Source organism: Oncorhynchus clarkii, chromosome 3, assembly GCF_045791955.1.
Source record: "Oncorhynchus clarkii lewisi isolate Uvic-CL-2024 chromosome 3, UVic_Ocla_1.0, whole genome shotgun sequence".
Taxonomy (NCBI): Eukaryota; Metazoa; Chordata; class Actinopteri; order Salmoniformes; family Salmonidae; genus Oncorhynchus; species Oncorhynchus clarkii.
In genome coordinates, this window is record NC_092149.1 from 28,845,476 (window position 1) to 28,867,083 (window position 21,608).

The 21,608-nt window shown below is 40.9% G+C and overlaps 2 protein-coding genes across 2 annotated transcripts; both read right to left on the minus strand.

Annotated features, from left to right (window-relative positions):
* Positions 1 to 4,195: 4,195 nt before the first annotated feature.
* LOC139392580 (ras-related protein Rab-11A-like) lies at positions 4,196 to 14,425 on the minus strand. The gene is made up of 5 exons (XM_071140652.1): positions 14,083 to 14,425; positions 11,331 to 11,526; positions 10,656 to 10,849; positions 9,626 to 9,706; positions 4,196 to 5,975 (listed from the first exon to the last, which is right to left on the minus strand). The coding sequence occupies exons 1-5, from the start codon at positions 14,120 to 14,122 to the stop codon at positions 5,836 to 5,838; spliced, it is 651 nt and encodes a 216-aa protein (XP_070996753.1). The 5' UTR covers positions 14,123 to 14,425; the 3' UTR covers positions 4,196 to 5,835.
* A 1,400-nt stretch (positions 14,426 to 15,825) lies between these two features.
* On the minus strand, positions 15,826 to 21,518 carry LOC139392586 (ras-related protein Rab-25-like). Its single transcript, XM_071140666.1, has 5 exons — positions 21,276 to 21,518; positions 18,155 to 18,350; positions 17,236 to 17,429; positions 16,673 to 16,753; positions 15,826 to 16,421 (listed from the first exon to the last, which is right to left on the minus strand). The coding sequence occupies exons 1-5, from the start codon at positions 21,310 to 21,312 to the stop codon at positions 16,294 to 16,296; spliced, it is 636 nt and encodes a 211-aa protein (XP_070996767.1). The 5' UTR covers positions 21,313 to 21,518; the 3' UTR covers positions 15,826 to 16,293.
* Between the last annotated feature and the right edge of the window lie 90 nt (positions 21,519 to 21,608).

Genomic DNA, 21,608 nt, shown 5'->3' on the forward strand with positions numbered 1-21,608 from the left:
GTCAATACTGCAACAGTAAATAAAAGAGCCAGTTTAGTAAGTTCAAAGAATTCAGCGCCATCCATAACACAACCTTGATTCATTTGGATATTATTCCATTTTTGTCTATCTTCTAAAAATGCTGGATTTATGCCAATTTAGGATGAGAAATGTAATGAATTAGTATCGGTTTCAGGCACAAGAGCATGTTTTTGTTGCTTTCCTACGTCTTGCTTTTAGTAATTTTTGACTGCTTAATCCCGTCTTTTTAACATTGAATATTAATAAGACTGCAAGCATACCTCAAATACAGGGTGTGCCAACACCAGTGCAACCTCAACATTTCCTCTTAGTATCTGTGGAATTTTGAGAACACAATACCTATTATTTGGAAGAAACCAATTGCATTGTAAAAGTAAGCTTTTCAGTGTACATACAATGCTTTTCAGGAACATAACATGAACAATTGAGGCATTTCCTGTCTGTCAAAAGCAGGAACTCATAACTCCTATGGTGATAGATTGGTGTTTAAGTGACAACTTAAATCACACACTAAAGTAGACGCAATGGTAAGACAGAAGGTTGGATTATTTGCATAGGATCTGTCTAAGACCTCTTCCATATGAACGTATACTGATGCCCAATGCATTGAGCCAAACATTTTCATCACTTGACAAAGTAGCATTTATTTAACATGTATTACTCTGTATTTATTCATGTTTAGGGAAAAACATTTATAGTTACCATAAGCATATTTTGAGAATATATTTCAGTTTTTAGATTGGTTCCAAAACATGTTTTGTAACTGATTTGATGGCACAATTTAATTATTTCTTTATGCTGTCTGTTATAAGTAGTTGTCATTATCCAGCTTTTAGCTGATTTAAAATAAAAGGTCAAAAGGTAGCCAAAGAACAAAAACTTGGGAGAGGTTCGAGGACATCGATTGGAATTATATTGCTGATCATAAGCTTACAATTCTACGAATGTTAACACATTTCACCCTTATCATAGTTTGGATTTATTGATGAAGGTGGCTGAGGTCAATACAATAATAATCAGCGTTTGTTTTTAATAACCCACTAGTGATAGTTTTGTCAAAAGTCGTACAGCATACAAGCTTCAGTCAATATCTGTGAAATGGAGCTTGTCTCAATAAAGACATCCTGTTTCAGTTTGGTCTTGTTTTACGCTACAGTAGCTTCAGTGATCAACTACCCAATCACTGCCCAAAGACACCAATCTTAATGCGTCACCCTCTTACGTTGTATTTATATTGGTATTATTGCCAACTTAGATTTATAAATAATTATGTCAATACGTTTTGTTTCATCATCACAGCTGTTAATGTGAAAAGGCTAAACTTGTCTTGGAAAGTTGATGTTTCTTCAGAATGGGGCAGGAAAACATACTAAATTAGAAAAGGAAGGGGTAGAGATATGTATTTGTTTACAATTCTGTTCAAATTCATGTTGAATTGCAGCTGAAGGGCTAGATTCGTCTCAAAGACCCCAGACTGAACAATAGTTGAATAATGCATAAGAAAGTTGTTAAGATTACACAAATACCCTGCAGTAGCTTTGTTAGAGTTTAAAAAACAATACTGTGGTTTTCATTTAATATTGTTTATAGTTAACTTTATTCACCATGTCAAAGTATGATAGTTGAAGTTCAGTACAGTACATAAGAGTAAAAGTAAAATTAAGATCCCATGGCATTAACATATTTCATCAACATAACCACAAGGTGTATAAATAGCTTTAAAGAAATTAAGATGGACATATATTTAATTCCATATATTTACCTTGAGGTGTAATTGATATAGAAATTCAAATAATGACTGTCTTATAAGATGAGGTACAGCTTGATATATGCACCCACTCTACCAGAATATGAAGTACTCCACTTCCTTTAGTGGAGAAACAAAGATGGCGGTGAGATAACTCTTAGGGGGATGTCTATTTCATTAACCATTTTTTTCAATTGTTAGTGTTCTTTACAATATATTAAAGTAACCATAGAAACTATGAACAGTTTTCTTCTCTTTAACAAATGTACAACTCTTTATGCATTATGTATAACAATAATAGCACCCCTTTCAAGGAGTGATAGGAAATCCTTTAAATTGATGCACTTAAGCAATTATTCCGACCTATCATAATCACAAGATGAGCAAGTAATGCATTTGAATGTAAAATAAATTACCAGTGCACTCCTTTTACCTATTGGTTTATACATTTTAAGTGAGCTGAAAAGAAATTGTGAGAAGGTTTCATCGCAGTCTATATTTGAGTTCATCCACATACATTTATAGAAAGCAACTTAAAAATAATAATACTATTACAGTTTCTTAAATCTATTTTGCTAACATGGGTTATTATTTCATAGAAAGACGGGGAATAAGTCAGTTTCTGGATGTTATTTATGAAAATCTTAAAATGAAGAAAACATATGAGTAACCTCAAGAAATGTGTTTTTTGGTTAAAAATTCAAAAAGTTAATATATTTCTAAACACAGGAAAGTTGGTTTCTGCTAACGGTAAAGAAAAAAAAAAGTTTTATTTATGAAAGTTATGGACTTGCCTCCACTATATTTCATTGTAAATGAAATAAGAGTTGATGTGGGTTCCCCATAGCTTATATTTTAACTTCCGATATGCACTATTTCAAAGAACACCAGTGCATTCACAGTGGAATTATGACAGAAAATAATATCATATTTTTTAGGATTTGGAGGTATTTTAGTCACTGAGCATCAATTCCATGCCTCAATTACACCTTTTTTTCTTGCATCAGCACTCTTTCTCTATGCTGCCTGCTTACCTTTTCCCCTTTGACTAACCCCATACTGACTGGCCCCATTACACATTTCCTCTGGAGTCTTAACTTGCTTTTATTAATCTCTAACTTTTTATGCTAACACAGCTTCAGTTGTGAATACAATGCTGAGAACGAGTGATTAAGGTGTCCCGCAGGGGCACATGTAACGTATACAGATACACACACATTCATATGTCTACTACTTGGGACCCTTTGTGATTGGTAAGGCAAGAGAGGACATCATCAAAGCCTTAATGAAGGATTACCTAAACATTTGGGCTCAGATTTCTTCATGAAAACATGACAGGGTGGGAACTGAGTTGAGTGATCAATAGATTAGCACATAGGCACACTGTGTAGTAGATCTATGGTAACCAGCCACACACACACCAACACATTCATATCCGTACTAGTTTGCATGTATCTTGTATGGTCACTTAGACTGGATAAACACCACAGATGCTATGTGTTTGGTTTTAACACAAGGGGTCTGGGGCTGGTTGTTCCTTGTAGATTTTCATAGTTGGCGCCCCTTCAGAAACAGAAAAAAAGGACAAGTGTTTCAGGTGAAGCAAAGAGAGACCGTTTCAGTCCCCATGTGACACTCAGTATTTTGTCCTTTTCATTTTCTCATCACAGTTCTATAAAAGGGGAGGAAAGCTTGGTTGTAATTCCTTCACATATGGATGAACCTAAAATGTATTTATTTAAATCTGAAAACTAGGTAGTTAAAAGTGAACATTTGTCATTACAATTCAACATGCCAGGACGGTATATTTTCCTCCACCACTGACTGAAGCATGGGGACTGAAATGACCTTCCGGCCTTCACGTTGTCCTCTTCTGAAGGGGCCACCGCAGTCTGACAGTTTGTCTTTGGTAGTGTTTCTTCAGATTCTCCCGGCAACGTAGAAGTGTTTCATACCGGTCTTATAGTGGTCTTTGTGCATTAGTTTTGGGTCAGCATCTCCTGGCTTTAGTTTCTGGTTTCTCTGTGATCAGTGAGAGAGGGTTTGCCATGTGGCTGGCCATCACTTTGATAAAATAAAAAAAAGTCTTCTTTAAACTGTTACAGTGTGTCATGCCCGCAAGAGGCATGTGATATTGCAGGTTTATTTCTTAGCACATGTTGTGAATCATTTTTGACATTTTATTATTGTATCTGCGCCATATTAGTTTTGGTTTCTGTTATTTTTTCAACGATTCAAGATGTATTGTAAATGTTTCTAATAAAACAAAAATGAAATTGTTTCCGATGGATGCTCTTTGCTTTGTCTTGAATATTTAAAAAAGTTGCAGTTGTGAAATGGCAAACAAGTACCATAAGTGAATTACCATACAGTAACTCCACAGTATGTAATTTTTCATTGAAAAGTAGGCACAAATAAGAAGCAAGACTTAAGAAATTACATTTATTTATACATGTGCAATCTAAAATGTACACATGAGAATTAACATTTTAAAAACCTAACCTTTACATCCCAATTTACTACTGGGAATGCCACAAGGGAAAAAAAACTCAGCAGGATAATGACTGTTTACACTGTTGACCTTCGGCTGTGGTAATGGCACCCTCAAACTTTCCCCACACCTCCCCTCTTTTGCCAAACTAGCAGATCTATAAGGGCTAGTATCCTCCCTAGTGCTTACTCTTACCAACAGAACTATACACACCCAGAAAAAAGAGAAAATATAACCATACAAAGAGACCTGGGAAACTCTTAAGGGATATCCCAGAAGGCATGATACGGTTCCAGTTACATACAGTGGAGGAGTTCATTTACAGTAAAACAAGCCATCTTGTGTACATCAGACGAAGCAGGGCTGAGTGCCCTTACTACCCATCTCTTGCAACATGAGCTGTCCATCCATCTAGGACAGCAGGCCGCAGGGAGAGCTCCACTCAGACCATGGTATATGACCACCACTCCAACCAATATCCCCTCATCACCCTCACATATCTCCACAGTCACGGAGAAAGCGACAGCAATTCAGTTAAACCGGAAAAGGATGGTTCACGGTGATAAAAGGATAACACCCAAAAGAGCTAGACTGTCTTTTTTGCTAACAAAGAATAGGCCTATGTGAGAAATATTGCTGTGCAAAGTACTTTGTAATGAGTTTCAACAGGGAGGAAAATGTTGATCACAAAAAAATCTGAAGAGCAAACTTTATTTTGTGTAAAGACTAAAAGGGAAGTCGAAGAGCACTGATAAAATGGACATGAAAAGTTCTCCATGGACCCCCATTTTGTGCAGTTTAGATTGGCCTGACATTCGACCAGGAACATTTGGGATAAGATGGCTTAACTCCTCGGTTCCCCATTAGCCAAGAGTAGTTACATTTAATAACTATATCATAAAAGGATTTGATTACCAGTGAAATCAAGAACAAAAAGAGGACACCCGTCATATATAGTAAGCAGCTTCAGATCAAACCCACCCAGTGTTGCATGTTAGCACAAACCCTTTGGTCAAACAAGACCTCAATATAGTGTGAAATAAATATAATTGGGACAAACTGAAATATGTTTGGGAGGAGCTGCCTGACAATGGAGAGGTGGGGGTTACATTTCAGTGAAATCAGGTCTTCACTGCCGAATCTTATTGCCCCTTCTCTGTGCTGGGGAATTGGGTGTGTTCACAGGCTTATTAAATTGTTCTGACAATGGTGGGGGGGGGGGTCAGTTCACAATGAGTGAGACAAACTGTGGAAAGATATGGAGGACCATATCCAAACATGCTAAATTTCTCAATTCATGTAAATTAATTCATGTCCTCTTTCATATTTAAAACCAATCAAGCCAAGGCATAACCATAAAGCTTATTGAATTAGATGGGGACAGACTTCTCAGAGGAAACAATGCATAGAGGCTATGGAAACACTTGGTTGTCCCCTTGGTCTCCCTGTCCTTCTGTCTCCCTGTGTATCTCTCCACTTGTTTCTGTCTGCCTGTATCCTTGTCTCTAGGTTTCTCCTCCTTGTCTCCCAGTCCTCCCTCTCCGTCTACTCGTCTGTCCCTGACGGTGGTGAGGCCTCAGTTGTTCTGGCAGCAGGCACTCGACTTGGCAGCGTTCTGCGTGGGCTGCACTGTGATCGGCACCACATTGGAGTTGGGCGAGAAGTCAGCGTCGCTGCGGCCCGTCATTTGCCTCTGGGACACAATGTTGTAGATGGCTGCAGGAGACGGACAGATAGACAGGTGAGGACACAACAGTTGCTGTTGGGTTGTTGGATGATGAGAAAGGGAGAGTTTCGTCAAAGACTACAGTGGATACAAAACTGAGAACAAGATGGTCATGCAATTGGGACCTAACAGCATTTTACTTTCCAGGGTTGTGTAAATAAATAACAAAAACATGAAATGGAGACAAGCTATCATAGAAACCAGCAGCACCCCGTGGCTCCTGGGGATTGAACTTCTGCACCTTCCCTAGGATTACTCTTGAGTCTGGCACGCAAAACTAACTTCAGACTGACTCATACATGCCACTGACTGGCGGGTAAATCAGCAAGAGATTGAAAACGAGCAGACAAGACGACCTCAACTAACCCTTGAACTGGTATTTCAACCACTAGCTACAGTCAACATGCTTCCCAGGTCAGGGAGTCTCTAGTTCAATTCCTGTGCTTGAGCACTGCTATGCACTGTTGTTCCCTCTTAAATGAGCTAATTAGAACTTTCTATGAATAACACATTTGTTTAAGAGTAGAATTACTAAATATTAAACTTCAGGCAGCGGGAATTGTATGTGGAGGAGGAAAGCAGAACACATAGCAGGGAGCATGCTGACAGCCCTATATCAATTGATTTGAAGGCCTCACTCAGTGATGCTTGTTCCTCAGACACTTGGGTTTGAGTCGGCCGTTCCCCATTTTTAATTTTATAGCGGCCATGTATTAACAAGGGCCTTTCTAAGGTGTGGCTAATACGTCAATGCCTCTCAGTAAGTTGTTCTTGTAGAGGTACTTAATGTGAGTTGTGCTGGGTATGAGGGACTAAATTGTGTCTTTGTAAAACGATGAGACTTCTGGAAAGAAGCGCTAAACTACTTCTATACTCGAGTCGAGGCAAATTACACTGAAACATGCATGAGAGCACCAGCTGTTCCGGACAACTGTGTGATCACGGTCTCCGCAGCCAATGTGAGTAAGATCTTAAAACAGATCAACATTCACAAGGTCGCAGACCCAGACGGATTACCAGAACATGTACTGCGAGCATGCACTGAACAACTGGCAAGTGTCTTCACTGACATTTTCAACCTCTCCCTGTCTAATACCAACATATTTTAAGCAGACCACCATAGTGTTCTTGGGCACAGGGACTAAGGTAACCTTCCTAAATGACTACCAACCCGTAGCCTTCACGTCTGTAGCCATGAAGTGTTTTGAAAGGCTGGTCATGACTCACAACACCATTATCCCAGAAACCCTAGACAGTTCAATTTTCATACCGCCTTAACAGTTCCACAGATGATGCAATCTCTATTGCACTCCACACTGCCCTTTCCAACCTGGACAAAAGGAACACCTATGTGAGAATGCTATTCATTGACTACAGCTCAGCGTTCAACACCATAGTGCCCTCAAAGCTCACCAAAGGACCCTGGGACGAAACACCTCCCTCTGCAACTGGATCCTGAACTTCCTGACAGCCCCCAGGTGGTAAGGATAGGTAACAAGACATGCGCCACGCTGATCCTCAACACAGGGGCCCCTCAGGGGTGTGTGCTCAGTCCCCTCCTGTATGCCCTGTTCACTCATGACTGCACGGCCAGGCACGACTCCAGCACCATCATTATGTTTGGCAATGACAACAGAGGTAGGCCTGAACAACGACAAGACAGCCTATAGGGAGGTCAGAGACCTGACCATGTGGTGCCAGGACAACAACCTCTCCCTCAACATGATCAAGACAAAGGAGATGATTGTGGACTACAGGAAAAAGCAGACTGAGCTCGCCCCCATTCTCATCGATGGGGCTGTAGTGGAGCAGGTTGAGAGCTTCAAATTCCTTGGTGTCCACATCAACAAACTAACATGGTCCAAGCACATCAAGACAGTCGTGAAGAGGGCCCGACAAAACCTATTCTCCCCTCAGGAGACAGAAGATTTGTCATGGGTCCTCAGATCCTCAAAATGTTATACAGCTGCACCATTGAGGGCATCCTCACTGGTTGCATCACTGCCTGGTATGGCAACTGCTCGGCATCCCACCGTAAGGCACTACAGAGGGTAGTGCGTACAGCCCAGTACATCACTGGGGCCAAGCTTCCTGCCACCCAGGACCTCTATACCCGGTGGTGTCAGAGGAAGTCCCTAAAAATGGTCAAAGACTCCAGCCACCCTAGTCATAGACTGTTCTCTCTGCTACCGCACAGCAAGCAGTACCAGATCGCCAAGTCTAGGTACAAGAGGCTTCTAAACAGCTTCTATCCCCAAGCCATAAGACTCCTGAACATCCAATCAAATGGATACCCAGACCATTTGCATTGACCCCCCCCCCCCCCCCTCTCTCTCTTTTACACCACTGCTACTCTATTATTATCTATGCATAGTCACTTTAATAACTTTACCTACATATTACCTCGACTAACCGGTGCCCCCACACATCAACTCTGTACCGGTAGCCCCTGTATATAGTCTCGCTATTGTTATTTTACTGCTGCTCTTTAACTACTTGTTACTTTTATTTAACTGCATTGTTGGTTAGGGGCTTGTAAGTAAGCATTTCACTGTCTACAGGTCTACACCTGTTGTATTCGGCGCATGTAACTAATAACATTTGATAGCTCACACTTGTATTTCAATGTACATATTGCGACCTGGCCCCAAAAAAATGCTTTAGTCATTTCCTGGCAAACAGCAAATCTGATTGAGGCTCACACAAAGTGTCATTGTCTGAGTATGCCAATTACAGATGCTTTTGACCTTAAAAAATGTCAGGTACTGTTCAATTTACTGCAGAGTAATCTTACAGTAGGGGCCTCGTAATAACCCGAATTTTGCTGCCATCTATTGGCGGAAGATGAGCCACCACTGAACAAATGGACTACAAAGCTCTGAGTACAAATCATTTACATATATATAATATATAAACTAAAGAAACGTTTGGTATGGCCATTAATAAGATGTGTGAAGAGGAGACCTTTACTTGGACTAGCAACTCTTTAAGTTAGAGTAGGCCAGCTCTTTCACAAGATGGCATGATTCTGTGTGCACTACAGGGTGAACACAAGTTGCTTTGGGGCAATTTCACTTCAAAAATGTTTACCAAACAAAAACCATTGATTTTTTTATGCATAGAACACTATGCATAGACTAATTTTAACTATTTCCACAGAAAATATGACAAACATATTTACAGGAAGGACTGCACAGATACAAAGTTTGGTAATAATAAAAACAGATTTAACTGTAATTCTGCAGTTTCCAATAAATGTTATTTTATAATTTACTGTATAAATTGTTAAATGTAGTTACTGTGCATAGAATTGTATGGTTTGTTAAACTTTTTAAAATCAATGGTTTTTGTTTAGCATACATTTAAAAGTAAAAATTGGAGTCGGGGCAATTCCATCGTTACCCAATTACATTGTTAAAAACCACAAGCAGTCCCAGTGTATATGGTAGGCAGCGTAGCATGGTATATTTAAGCAATAAGGCCCGAGCGGGTGTGGGATCTGGCCAATATATCACGGCTAAGGGCTGTTCTTAAGCACGACACAATGCAGAGTGCCTGGACACAGCCCTTAGCCGTGGCATACTGGCCAGATACAATCTGCAGTCAGGGCTAAACCTCCCAGTTCATAATGTACACTAACCTGTGAGAATAGTCTGGAAAGCCAGCTCCACATTAGAGGAGTCTAACGCCGAGGTCTCCAGGAAAGACAGTCCATGCTTCTCTGTGAAAGTGGAGAGAGGAAAAAAAGCAGAAAAAAACTCACAGGTCATATTCATTGTCCATACTAGTAGGCACTTCATAAAACAGCCACCAAGTCATCATACATCAGCAATGAGGCTATTTGCAACAGCCACCACAGTGTAGACTAACTGATAGAGCAAATATAAAAATGGCATGTCATCTGTGACCCTTTGTAGTCGTGCTGCATGAGCCAACCCTAGTAACAAATCGATAGCAGAAATTGAACGAGAGCCTGTGGTTTCACATGGCATGCTTGTTTACTCTACACAATGACGTCTTCTAGAAAAATTCCATTCATTCATTTATATATATCAGGCACTCTTATCTAGAGCAATTTACAAGTCAAAGTGTATTCCATGCATGAAATAAGACTCAAGGTCATAAGTAAACACTTGAAACATTATGCAGAGCTACAAAGGAGAAGTGTGATAAGCTGGAAATGTCACATTGGAGTGTGGAGAGAAGCTAAAAATCACAGTGGAGTCAACTTGACTGGCTTTTTTTCTATTGCTGGGGATGTGAATTCAGTACCATGGGCTGTTAACCACTGACAGAGGCAGCCTGATGGGAGCTCTGTTGTCTCCACATCAAAGAGCAGCCCCCAAGGGGAAAGTAGACAGTGAAAGGCATTCCCTTGTCCACTGCGAGGCTCAGGTGCATCACTTTCCGCAGATTATTTTTGAAATGTGTTTAAAGTTCCCTTATTCCAATTTTGAAAGAGAGATTATGGCCATATTTATCAAAACATTGGTATTGTGTTCAGATTGCCGTATCACTTTGTCTACTGCTATTGCGAATGAAAAAGCTAAAATTATTGAGGGAGAAACAACTCTCCTGTACTGACCCCTTGGCTTGTAATGCTTTGGAAGAATCAGCATAAACAGATTAACAAGATGGCTATAAAAAAAAACTAGTTGATGTGAGGATACCTGCCAAGGCCTTGGCCTCATCCGTGGGCACAGCCCTGAGGTGGCGCAGGTCACTCTTGTTGCCCACCAGCATGATGACGATGTTGCTGTCAGCATGGTCCTGCAGCTCCTTCAGCCAGCGTTCAGCGTTTTCATACGTCAGGTGCTTGGCGATGTCGTACACCAGCAGAGCCCCCACTGCCCCACGGTAGTACCTACACAGAGGACAGGAGGAGGGAAATAAGTTTTACTGGGAGCAGTGGTGATCAGAACAGCTGAGCATTGGCTGAGTCAATGGAGTGGTAGATTTAGTTTGTCGTTCCCTACATGAAATGCTATTGCATACATCATAAGCAAAGGACTCAGTTGTCAACAAGATGAGAACATTTGAAAATTAGCAGAAGTAGGCTGGAATGTTCTGTACGCACAAATATCCTCAATGGCTGAGTTTACACAGGAAGCCCAAGTCTGATATTTTTTCCATTGATTGGTCATTTGACCAATCCCATCAGCCCTTTACACATCAGATCTTTCAGAGCTCATTTGTGAAAAGGATCTGAGGGTATTGGTCAAATGACCAATTAGTTAAATAAAGATCAGAATTGGGCTGCTTATCTAAACACTGCAAATATGTCAAAAGGTGCCTGACAGACACAAAAACAAATCTCTATGCGTGTGAGCTGTGTTAATACTCACGCTGAGGTGATGGCTCTGTAGCGCTCCTGTCCTGCCGTGTCCCAGATCTGGGCCTTGACAGTCTTGCCTTCCACGTGGATGCTGCGCGTGGCAAACTCCACCCCAATGGTGCTCTTGCTCTCCAGGTTGAACTCGTTGCGGGTGAAGCGGGACAGCAGGTTACTCTTCCCCACTCCAGAGTCCCCAATCAGCACCACTGGAGCACAGAGAGAGGATCGAAGGGATGAGTCAGACAGACACCACCAGAATAACAATACATTACACTACCCACTGTACAGGGGTCTACAAACAACTTGTTTTCTACGATGTAGGAACAGGGACACTCAGTAGGGGTAAGACAGGCCTGACAAAAAAAATTGTGGTAGAAGATACGACAGCTCCTGATTGGGTCGCACCATGTGTCTGCTGTTCTGTTAGTGATTAACGATCTACTGAGAGGGTCTGACAATACTTGACTGTAGTTCAATAAACAATATTTGTGTTTTATTTCTATAGACAAAGCCCCATGATGTGAAGTTTTGACCTTTGTGAGGTAGCACCTAGGCTAAGTATTGTCATGAATGACTGAAGTTTGATTTAATTGACCAAGATGATGCCTTGTGTAGTTCAGCCTATTCACATAGCACCACCACTGAACCCTGCCCTTATGGAGCAATTAAACATTTGGCACCTGTTCCCGTTGACACCCATTCATTTCCAAACACAAGGCGGGGTGTTGGGAAAGAGAATTTTACAATGACTGAAATCCAGGTGAGTCAGGAGGAAAATCCTAACTCAAACTCACCACCCTGTTATTAGGAAATAGGAACTGCTTGTGTGTTTATGAGGCCTTATTGACAAATGTCCTACTCCCACGGAATGTAGGCTATCATACAAGCTAAGCATGGAACCTCATAACATGAAAATGCTACAGTGGCGCAACAGACAGTTAGAAACCTGCCTACCAATTGGCGATTGTGCCGACTGACTCAAGCTAGGAAAACCTAACAAACGTTCACTTGTTCCACAGGAAATCCATTGGCAACTCTTCACATCAGCTAGTAACATGAGAACTGGGACTATGTAGTTCCAAGAACATCCTTGTAATTTGCAAGAAGGACTCTGAACTACAATTCCATTAGACTAGCCTATCTGGTAACAGTGATAATACGGTGGCAGAGGAACTAACAGCAGCATTATGCAACTTTCAGTGTACCTGTCACCAGAAACATAACATCCCCAATTTAGGCTAAGGTATTGTGTAGGCTGCATTCCAGAGTTCTAAAGATACAACCATTCTACAATAATTGTTATATTCTTGAACGCCATCACTACATAGCATAGGCCTAAACAGTGTAGTCTAGCTTCCTTAAAAATCCTAATTCTATTTCCCAATACAGTATAAGGAAGTTATTTTAAGAAGGCCTATCTTATCTGGAAGTCGAATCAACAAGAGAGCATATGTTATTTGTAAAGAGCGCACTCAGTAGGAGTCCTTTAAACAAGAAAGCTGGTCAACTTGCTGTGCAACACTTACAAGTGCCTAGTCGGGAGTAGTGATTCAACCACTCACCTGACTGACTCATGCCTAAACACTGAGGGTGCAGTAAAGAAAGCAATTAAAGCAGGAAACTGGAGGGGGAGGAACCTACTGGTTATGTGGCCTACTGACAGTCCTCACTTTAGGCTCTATGGGGCAGTGCATTCTAGCTGTGTAATCTAATCTATCTTCACTACGATCAGAGGCCTTCTGTATAGGGACAGACAAACACACACACTCACTTGATTCATGCAGGTCTTTCCAGTTTGATAACACATGCTTGTTTGCGGTTCTACATTTGAACAAAGGACCCTGTGCACTTTATTTCCCTTGGTCCAGGACAAAACAACCCACGAGGGAAGTAGTTAGTGTAAGTAAGTACAGGTGAGCAGTAAGTATCCATTATTATTGTAACATACCAACTGTTGTTGTATTCTTACAAATGTAGGCCTACACATTCTCATATGTAGGCCTAACAATAGGCTACAGTGCATGCGCACAGAAAAGTCTGGGAAAGGTACGACTAAACAACATAGAACATAAGGTTCAAGTTGTTGAGTAGGGGCCAATAAGCTTTCACTCTGAATTAGGCCAAGGTCATCTTCATTCATATGTGAACAGATCGTGGAGATGACTGCCTTCTCTAAACCTAGTGACCCACCACTAAACCAGGTCAATGGAATCCCTACAAACAGAATGGTGCTTAAAGGCTAAACCATGTGGACACTGGTCACATTAGGGCAATCCGTTTGAGTAAATGTAGTATTTTGAGGTGTCATCCTGCCATTGTCAGTGGGCTATATGACTCCTGTTGACCAATACTTCCTCTCCTGATGATTGCGTCATAGGCCCACCACAAGATGACTAAACAGATGCCACTTAATGGATAGTTACTTGGTGCTTATTAACTGAGTGTTTAGTGCTGTTGCAATCAATTAGCCTACTACACAGTTGTAGCCATATTTCTACTGCATGGAAACAATAGTTTCAGCAATTGGGTGAAGTTGTTACTGTAACTGGTACCGCTACGCATTTCCTCGTGTCATTGAGAACTGATTTTGGCAGCGCTCGTTACATATTTGAGTACAGTCCGAATAATTTTGACAGGGCGGAAGCGGGGACAGATGAAATGTATTACATTGAAAGCGGTGTGGCGCTGAACCAACTGTAGGTCGAAATTACTACACTCAAAAAAATGACAATGTCATAGTAAAGTATCGTAAAAACACTCACCTTTGAAAAGATAGTCATATTCGTCTTCTCTATTCGTCATTTCTTCAACGTTTCTACCTATGGAAATGTGAAATGTTCAAACCCTCCCGTGGTCGTTTCTCTGTTCAATTCGACAAAACTTCTTGACCATTTATCTCGCGACCGACCGCTTCCTTAGAACGAACAACCGAGTCAAAAAGGTACATTCGCACTATATCAACACCTGTAATATATTATTCGATGATATGTATCCTATTTGACTGTGAAATTTTGAAAGACAACAAACTATCTTTCACAAACTTTCGACTCCTCTTCCCGACCACTTGTAATGTGCCATTTCCGAGCGACGTAACGTCGAGTCTCTAGCCCCGCCCTTTACCCAGTTTCGACTGGCCAATCGAAGACTGATACCTGTCACTGACTTTCCTGTGATTGGTCTACATTGTTGTCATTCATGATTTGCCTCCACTGATCCTACTCATCGCTTCTTGGGTGACGTCTTCAGTCTCAAGCCTTCCCAGGTATGCTGATGCCGCGTTCAAAACACCTGGGAACTTGGATCTCGGTAATCTCCGACTTCGGACTTCAGTGCGTTCAAGACAACTGGGAACTACTGCACACAGCTCGGACACCCATGCATACCCCACAAGACATGCCACCAGAGGTCTCTTCACAGTCCCCAAGTCCAAAACAGACTATGGGAGGCGCACAGCACTACCTAGAGCCATCACTACATGGAACTCTATTCCACATCAAGTACTCATGCCAGCAGTAAAGTTAGATTTAAAAAACAGCTAAAAATACATCTTATGGAACAGCATGTGAAGCAACACATACATAGACACATGCATACAAACACACGATAACATACAAACCCTACACACATGTACACATGGATTTTGTGTTATATATATATATATATATATATGTGGTAGTAGAGGCCTGACGGAACACACTTAATATGTTATGAATGTATTGTAATGTCTTTAAAATGTATTACTATCTTAATTTTGCTGGACCCCAGCAGCAGCTAATGTGGATCCATACTAAATACAAATACAAAACTCGGAAAAAACGAGTTCCGACTGGGAAAAATATTTTTGAACGGTCATCCAACTCGGAATTCCAGGTCGGGAACTCGGGCCTCTTTTTACAGCTCCGACTTTCGACCTGAAGATCACTGACGTCAGGATTTGAACACGTTTTTTTCTTCCCGGTTCCCAGTTGTCTTGAAAGCACCATGAGCCTCAGGTTTAATTGATCATTGGCACGGTATCATAATGACGTCACAGCACTGCAGCACGTGAACTGTAGGCTACGCTTATGCAACTAAATATGTGCAATTAATATATACTTCTTTGTCAATCTGGATGTAGGCCTATCAGCCTATTTATTGTATTTTTTTTGCACCTTGGGTCTGAAAAAAAGCACTATAAATTAAATGTATTATTATAGGTTTAGCCAAGGGCTACTTATGAGATCAATATGGTTAATGTCTGATCATTAATGGGATAACTTCATTAGATTCAAAAGTGATCCTCACAGATGGAAAATGTAGGCTATTCCATCAATCAGTTGCTGTTTGTGTATTATACTTATTGGCATATGCATTTTTAGATGTATTATAATGGAATGTGTGTATGATGGATTGGCTATTATTGTGAAGGAAATCAAATGTAAAAAGTTATAAGTAAAAAGGCAAGCAATAATGCACCTGGCACTTGAGTGCAAAAAATATTCCTGTATTGTTGTAAAATCACCTCACAATAAGAATAAGCCGTTTTGGAACAATTTAAGCATAACATAAAACAATTACATGTTACTGTACATTAAGTAAACAGAGCACAAACAACAGTGACAGCAAGTTTAATTAATCAAGTTTTGTGTAAAATTATTAACATGGTTCTGGCACCTGTTGTCCAACCTCAGTCACTAAAAATACAAATATTCTGTACATCAGTTGACCACCTTTAAAAAAAAAAAAAAAAATGTATCCTTCCAAACAAAGTTGAATCTTAAAAGTTAACACAATCTTTGTTTGAGACATTTTTTATATTCAAATGATTTCTGGATTCTTTGGGGAAATGTACCATGTACTCCAGCCATGTACTTACATCATCTTTAGGAATGGAAAACTCATTCTGTCTGCCACCATGTAACTGTGTCACATCAGAGGTCTTGCTCAGCATCATTCTTTTGCAGAATGATGCCCACACTGGGTGGTTTGTCCCATCAGAGGTTCCTACAGCAGGGCTTCTTCTCTTCAGGGTCGCCTGCAGCTCTGTGGACAGGGCTGGCCAGAGACACGGCACTAATGGACCCCCGGGTCACCTCTTTACTGCTCACCTTCCTGTGGATCTCTGATGGAATAGGCACAGGGATACAGTATGAAATGTGGTGCAACAAACAGTGACAAAAAACATTGACCACAAACTGCCAGTGACACAACTGCCATTTTGTTCTGCAATGCCAACTTTCCACTCAGTTTTCCGGATGAATTACTGAGCATTGATTGCGCTACTATTACACCAAAAAAACAAGGTTAGCTAGAGAGCTAAAAACAAACAAATCGATAATAGGGTTGGTACTGTAAATATATAAAGTAAATTACCTCCAAGGACATTTTGGAATGCTGTCTCAACATTTGTGGACTCCAAGGCTGATGTCTCTAAGAACAATAGGCCGTTCTTTTCTGCAAAGAGCAAGAGAGGTAGTGTTAGAGTATTTTGTCATAATTTAGGTTTGTCAAATTTGGGGTGAACTAGTGACTCAAGCCCAGTGCTTGACATGGACTAAAATAGACTCTGGTACTCATTTTGGGTGCCGGTACTGTTTATATTTACAGTAGGTGCAGGAGCTCAACAATACCTTTGAGCTAATATTCTATTTGAGGAACAGGAGCTCAAAAATACCTTTGAGCTAATATTCTATTTGAGGAACAGGAGCTCAAGCAGTAGAATATTTGAGGTGCCGGTACTCAGCTCCCAAGTCAAGCACTGCTCAAGCCTTGGACCAATAAGTTTTGACCAATAAAGTATATTGGCCGATTGGCTGTTGTGAATATTAGTATATTAGCAATGCAAAACCACAATTCACTATATAAGGGAACAACATTTTGAAGTTATATGCTTTGTGTTCATCCTAGGATATATTAATTGTGCCTGGCAGCTGTACCTGCAAAGTCCTTCGCCTCCTCAGTGGGCACTGATCGCTCTGAACCCAGATCAGTTTTGTTGCCCACCAGCATGACTACGATGTGAGGGTCTGCATGATCATAGAGCTCCTTAAGCCAGCGCTCCACACTCTCATAGGTCAGATGCTTGGTGATGTCATAGACCAGTAGCGCTCCGACAGCTCCTCTATAATAACTAGGTAGAACATATGAAAGCAAAAGAGGTGATGAGAAAAGTCAACACCTTACCAATAACCTGATGTTTTTATTCATATTGATACAGTATGTGATGGGTGATGCCTCTGAGTATCCATATCCCATTTTTCTCTTGAAATGCCATGTAGGCCTCCATAGTATGATACATGATTGAACTGACAAAAGATTTATAATATTCTAATAGACTTGTTTTTGATTACAGAAAGTCATTTCTAGGGAAGCAAATATACATGAGGGAATTATTCAGTAAAGTAATTACTAAACTCTGGACAGAGAAGAACTAATCCTGCAGTGGTATACCATATCCTCAGATTTGTCTTGTCATTAAATTGAATGAACACAGTTTTATTGTTTTGAAACGTGTTTTCATGCCATTAACCCTTCCAGTCTTTATAAAATAACAAGTCAGGAATTTCTTAAGTCAGAGAAGAAACATGTTTGAGTCTGGATGTTTATTGAGTATGTCCATCCAAATGGATATTTAGACCAAAATGTACAAGTAGTAAATGACTGGAACAGTGAACCTGCTGTTTGTTCCTCCAGGCTATCTGGGCATAGTGTAAAACCAGTGCCTCTCCACGTGGAGTGTTTGGGCCTATAATACCACCCAAGATGCCCACACAATAGTGAGGAATTGTCCCTTTGTGTGTGTGTGTGTGTGTGTGTATGTGTACGTGGGTCCACAGTTTCACCCAGAGTACTCACGCGGAGGTGATGGCCCTGTACCGCTCCAGCCCAGCCGTGTCCCAGATTTGAGCCTTGATGATGAGACTTTTCAGTTGAATTGTGCGTGTGCTGAACTCCACCCCGATGGTGGTGCGGCTGTCGTGGTTGAACTCGTTCTTGGTGAAGCGGGAGAGCAGGTTACTCTTGCCAACGCCGGACTCACCTATCAGAACCACTGGAGAAGAAAGAAGGGAGAGAGGAGGGAAGGAGTTCTAGTGCACCAGAAATAGGTTTTAATATGTGCTTTACATCCCCAGTGAGTCCCCATTATGTGAATGAATGGTATGTCTATCATCTAGAAAGGGGACTAGGCGTGTTTCATCCTACACATAGAACACTTTATTTTGCCATAGTGCAGATGCACAACAGTATCAGGCGTAGAACCTCAAGGTGCCATTTCAGGGCACAACACATATGGAATTACAATAATGAGAGTAAGTAATGGTTTTTACACACAAAACAACGATTCTTCAATGTATCTTTTCTTTACTGTTATAATCTCACTCATGTCATCCCATTGATTAATACCAACTCATAACTACAATAAGGCTGCTCCCTGAACTTCATGCACATAGTGTAACTCTTAGGTGAGGCCTAGGTGTGTCCTCAAACAGCCCACTCAATTTCACTAACCCTACCCTAAATCCTCAGTCTCAGTCTGCTGCTCATTGTTCCCATGATATCATTAGGACTCTCTTCACAATGGTGTTCTATGACAGAAACAGCACCACACCCGTGCAAATGGTTAATTAGCTAATTATGTTAAGTGAGGAATGTAGAACAAACCATCTGAGAAGTAGCATCAGAATCATGGCTCAGGTGTCTTTAAAATTAATGATCATGCTTGTTCATGTTAATTATCATCCAGCAAATGGGAGCTAATATGTTATTATCACGCTGTGTAGGTTAAGAGATAAGAGGTATGTAGTATATACAGTGATGAGGGGTCAGTTGTTTAAGAGAACCAAAGGAGAACCAGAGAGGATGGGATTTATTGCATTGCTCTTGGGGAATTTCCTGTAATGAAACAGGCCTTCAAAAGAGGAAACAACTAAAAAAAAATCTGGTGGTACAGTTTACGCTGATACTTCCCTATATCTATCTTGCTGTGAGCAATCAGTCTACTGAGTCCAAACAGAAGAGGTACAAGTAGCAATGAAGCCCCCTTGTATGTTTCAGTGACTCATGTCTTTGCTTATAGAGTGTGAGCAGCTGACTCAGAAAGCCAGCCTTGGCTTACTTGACAAACATATAGGAAAATATGACCACGTCACAATGACACCATGATTTCAACACAGCCGACTGAGCTGAGCCAAACACCAATTCCTGCTTTACTCTCAACCATGAGAATGTGAGCTGAACCAAGATAGACATCCAAGTTCCATGACGCACCAGCAAGGAAGATCTAAGAAATAAGTACCCAGGAAACCAAGAATGTGAAAAAGAGCAGTGTGCAGAAGGTTCATGTTCCCAGATTGACATTATAAAGCAACTATCCAGTTTCTGGTCTCCGAACCCAGGTTAGATTTAACCTGAGGTGTAAAGCAGCAGGAAAGAATGGTTATGATGTTCTACTTTGGTTTGTTTTGGGTAATTGTTCACTCCATTGGCAGATCATTGTTCTGCTTTTAGTAGGTGAGATGAAAATGTGGCCATTTCCCCTCCCATACTCAGTAACCTCTTATGCAAACAACACCCCTGGTTTCCATGGCAAATACGACAAGAGGCCTTGAAGCACTCTACTGGCCTGGTTTGACTTTATTCTGAGGAAAAGGGATTAAGTAAATTGCAGAAAACTCCCCCTCATGTAATAATAATTCAGTTTACTTCAATTGATTTATGACTAAGCAGTTCCCTCAGCATATTTACACACAAAAGATGCATTTACTTTTAGACAATCAAAGCAGGGAATCAGTTAGATTTTACTTCATGATGTCTGGATGGTTTCAAAAATAAAAAGTTATAGTAGAATTAGGCCTAGTCCTTCGTTCCAGAATGAATGGCAGAAACTTACATGTGGATCAGTGAAAACACACTAAATTTGACTTCGTCACCTTCCCCCTGGCCCAACCAACTGGGTTTTCTTGTTTCCCTACCGACAAATCACTTCACCTCATCATGCACAACATCACCTCCTCTACCAGGCCTGCAGCGTATAGGCCTTAGTAGGTCATTTAGTGTAACAGTACACATGTTTCTCTAGTGTGACTATAGACATAATGGAGTGATAGGCTCAAACATTCAGGAACATGTGTTTTCCTGGAATGACATTGACAAGCTTGTGAAACTCACCACAATAACAGTTGGAGGTCGAGAATGTATTCAGAGAAATAGCATTCAAGTTCATAGAAATAGCAACATTCTTGAAGTAGCACTGTACTGACTTGTAAAATACCAACAGTAGCTTATTAATGAACCTCAAGGTTAGAGGCATTCTTAAAAGTACTGGATAAAACTCCTAGACCTGGGCCTTTATCCACAAACTGTCCCAGAGGGAGTGCTGATCTAGGATCTGTCCATACAGGGTTATTCATCATGACCTAAAATGCTAAACCAATCCTAGATCAGCACTCCTACTCTGAGACGCCCTGCACTACAGGACTGGCGTAAACATAATTGCCAATATTTATTGAGTGCATGCACTAGGCAAGACAACTTGCTTCTGAAACAGGGTGTGTCCTAGAATTTTTCTGTAATTTCAACACAGGTGAGAGTGACCTGCATCCTATCTGTGTGGTAGATGTGTTACTAACAATCTACTGTGTGCTTTTGATACTGTGCTGGCACTTAACTTCTAGCCTTAGCATACACACACTAAGTGACAGAACCCAATGGTTGTCTATACTGAACAACACTGCACTAGCTCTACTACAGAAAAAGTAGGTTTCAGAGTCACTCTGTTGACATATACACTATATTTATTGTGGCTCAGTTAGTAGAGCATGGATCTTGCAATGCCAGTGTTAGGAGTTTGATTCCCATAGAGGACCAGTAAGCAAAAAAATCTGACAATGCATGCATTCACTACTGAATAAGAGTGTCTGCTACATTATGTAAATGTAAGACATCAATCTGTTAAATGTGAAAGAACATGACTCACCCTTAAAGACAAAGTTGTAGGCCTCATCTGATCCCATGATGTACCCCTTCAGTGGTGCTACAATGTGAAGCCTTGTCTTCAAGTCGAGCTCTCAAAGTGTGAGGGGAGAAAGGAAAGATGACACTGGCCCAGAAGCCACTCACCCTAATCTTCAGATTAAAAGAGCTGCACAAATACTTTGCAAGTCACCTGCCCCCCTCTATGTTTAATATAAACTTAGATTGTTTACAAGGAACTTGCTCCGCTCTGTCATCAGGTAGTTCTGCTGAGGAATGATGGGGGTTGGGGGAGTGGCTTGGTGTAAGTCTTTGGCAGGTTGAACAGGTAGGACAA